General features: G+C 42.1%; 1 protein-coding gene and 1 long non-coding RNA gene across 3 annotated transcripts in view; one reads left to right on the top strand and one right to left on the bottom strand.

Annotated features, from left to right (window-relative positions):
- The window catches only part of LOC138006679 (uncharacterized), a 29,138-nt gene that overhangs the window by 8,544 nt on the left and 18,094 nt on the right, over positions 1-2,500 (bottom strand). The window lies entirely within an intron of this gene.
- LOC138006678 (attractin-like protein 1) overlaps positions 1-2,500 on the top strand; it is a 57,617-nt gene that overhangs the window by 40,504 nt on the left and 14,613 nt on the right. For both annotated transcript variants that reach the window (XM_068853147.1, XM_068853148.1), the window contains exon 25: positions 1,195-1,343. In XM_068853147.1, the coding sequence (XP_068709248.1) occupies positions 1,195-1,343 (149 nt within the window). The remainder of the gene's footprint in view (positions 1-1,194; positions 1,344-2,500) is intronic.

Here is a 2,500-nt window from a genome sequence, read left to right as displayed (position 1 = left end):
CTGTTAAGGGGAGGGATAATATTTCCCCTGCAGAATCGTTGGGGGCCGAGTTTCGAGCTCGTAATAATCTCGAAGGACTTTCCCTCGCTTTCCCTTGAAACATTGTGTCTATCTTCCCCCTTTTTGAATAAATTGAGCTTCTGAGATTGGGAGGAATGTGAGTCACTTGAAGTATATGTTGGGTTATTTGCGGCAATTTGTGCTTAAGTAAGAAATTATTTTCGCCCATATCTTAGTATCTTTGCGTGTGCCATAGAGGTGCAGCATTACAATGAAAATTCTACTACTATTTTCATTGATATGATTGCGCCGAATTGGCCACGCGCGATACGTAAATTAGCACGCGTTTTCTCTAGAGACCATCGTAATACCCATGGGTATTGAGCAGAGTATTTATTCGACCTCCACACTTGTAATCGCCCTGTTATGCGTTCATGCCCCGAGAGGTCGCTACAGAGCACCCTTGTCCCACCCACCTCCCCTCAGCGACGGAAACCTCCATCCTGCTGCACTTCTTCGCATGCGCGGAAATTACTTTCGCCCATATCTTAGTATCTTTGCGTGTGCCATAGAGGTGCAGCATTACAATGAAAATTCTACTACTATTCTGAGGAACCAGACAGCTACCGCACACCTGAATTTGAATAATAACGCTGTTACGAGTTAACTTGGTGTTAAGGTATTGTGGTGGCCAGAGGTCAGTGGGCTGGCGGAAAATGTTGTGACCATACCAACATAGGATTTAGCTTCTTGGTTATGGGTTTTGGTTTCACGAGAGGCTATTTTGGAAAGAATTTTTCTTGCCTGATTTGATTGGTCACGTGACCTCTCAAAATCAAAATAGATACTTCTTGTTCTGAGGAAACGGGAAAAACAACAACCGTGCTACACATGCAGCACGTTTCTTTGTTGTTGTCAGCATGCCCGTGCAATTTAATTGGATGAATATCTTTGCTTGTTTGGTACTTTTAGTCGAAAGTTACGAAGGAAGCCAACAGTAGTAAGCCCCCGTGGTTTCCACAAGAGCTCTCTCGCTAGGGAAAGAAATATTCCTTATTCTGTTACTTTTATGTTAGGCTTACTTGTAATATATTCCCTTTCAGACTTATGGGTGCGTTTTTAACTTTTTTTGTACTTTGCGTACCCGTATGATGCATGCGCTGGAGATTTGCTAAATGATTTGTTTCTTTGTAGATTTTAGTCCTGTTCACGCACTCGTGAGTCGTCACAAAGTTGGCAGATTCTCAAGGACTATCCCACATGAAACTTTCCACTTTAATGGCCCAGACCGTTTCAGTTTTCACGTTCACGTGTTTGATATGAAAGGATTCGTCACACTTCGGGTAAATCTGCTGTAAATTATGAAATGAAAAAACTGCTTGTGTAGATTTGGTAACTATTACTAAAAATGTTATTTTGCAGCCCTGGAAAATTTTTGAAAAACTCCTGATTGGAATATTTTGTTCCAATCTTTCGAACCTTATCATTGTGTGGCGTTGGCGTTGTCCACGTCATGGGCCTTATTCGCGCAGCCGCCATATTGGCCATAGACAATAGATTTCGTACCCTGAGCCTCTAGTTGAAATGTTTGGGAACGAGTTTCGGTGCATGCGCAGAAGCAAAAGTTTTTAATCTCTCTGGACTCAACATGGCCGCCCTGTGATTAAGGCCCATTGGAGACCGGTGCGTTCTGTTGTTACTGCGCATACGTTCTGCGCATCTCGAGATACTTGGGTTTCCTGTGGGTGGTGCTTACAAATACAGGGATATTTTTGCGCGTTTAAAACTACGCGGATAAAGCAGAACGTAACAAATGCTCTTGGGGGTAACCACGCATTTTTCGAGGATAATTAATCAGCGATATTTGTAAAAAGCTTTAAAATACAAAGCAATGTATGGCATTCTTTGCCAAATTGAAGATTAATTATCTCTCAAAAATGCATGGTTACCCCCAATTTTCTCTTTGGATACTAAGAGTACTTGATAAGTTCTGCTTTCTCCGGATAGTCTTAAACCGCGCAAAAATATCCCTGTATTAATAAGCACCATCCATAGGAAATCCGAGTATCTCGAGATGCGCAGAACGTATGCGCAATAACCATAGTAGGCACCGTCCTTAAGACGACGCGGTCGTCAACGAGAACACCACAAAGCAACAAAGAGTAGAAATAATCATGCTGCTCTTGCTTCACACATTTTAGCATCTATTTTTGCGGTACTCTTCACAACAACGAAGTGAAATCACCAAATGTGAGGTTTTGACGACAACCCGAGCTTACAAATGTGAATCTTTTATTCTCTATGTTTACTCTGAAAGTGCTCGTACCAATTTATTCTTTTCGATACTTCGTCCACCGAAAGACTCGATATTGCAAAGTTATATTTGGAAGTGGCGTTTTCGTCGACGTCGACGTCGTAGAAAGATCTTAAGGCCCTTTTACAGAAAGTTAGCATCGGCAACGAGTGCGAGTTTGAGAACAGGTACCACTTGTACTAGTTG

The sequence above is a fragment of the Montipora foliosa genome, chromosome 6 (assembly GCF_036669935.1).
Source record: "Montipora foliosa isolate CH-2021 chromosome 6, ASM3666993v2, whole genome shotgun sequence".
Classification (NCBI taxonomy): Eukaryota; Metazoa; Cnidaria; class Anthozoa; order Scleractinia; family Acroporidae; genus Montipora; species Montipora foliosa.
The sequence above is the reverse complement of the archived record's forward strand: the minus strand, read 5'-3'. Positions and strand labels throughout refer to the sequence as shown.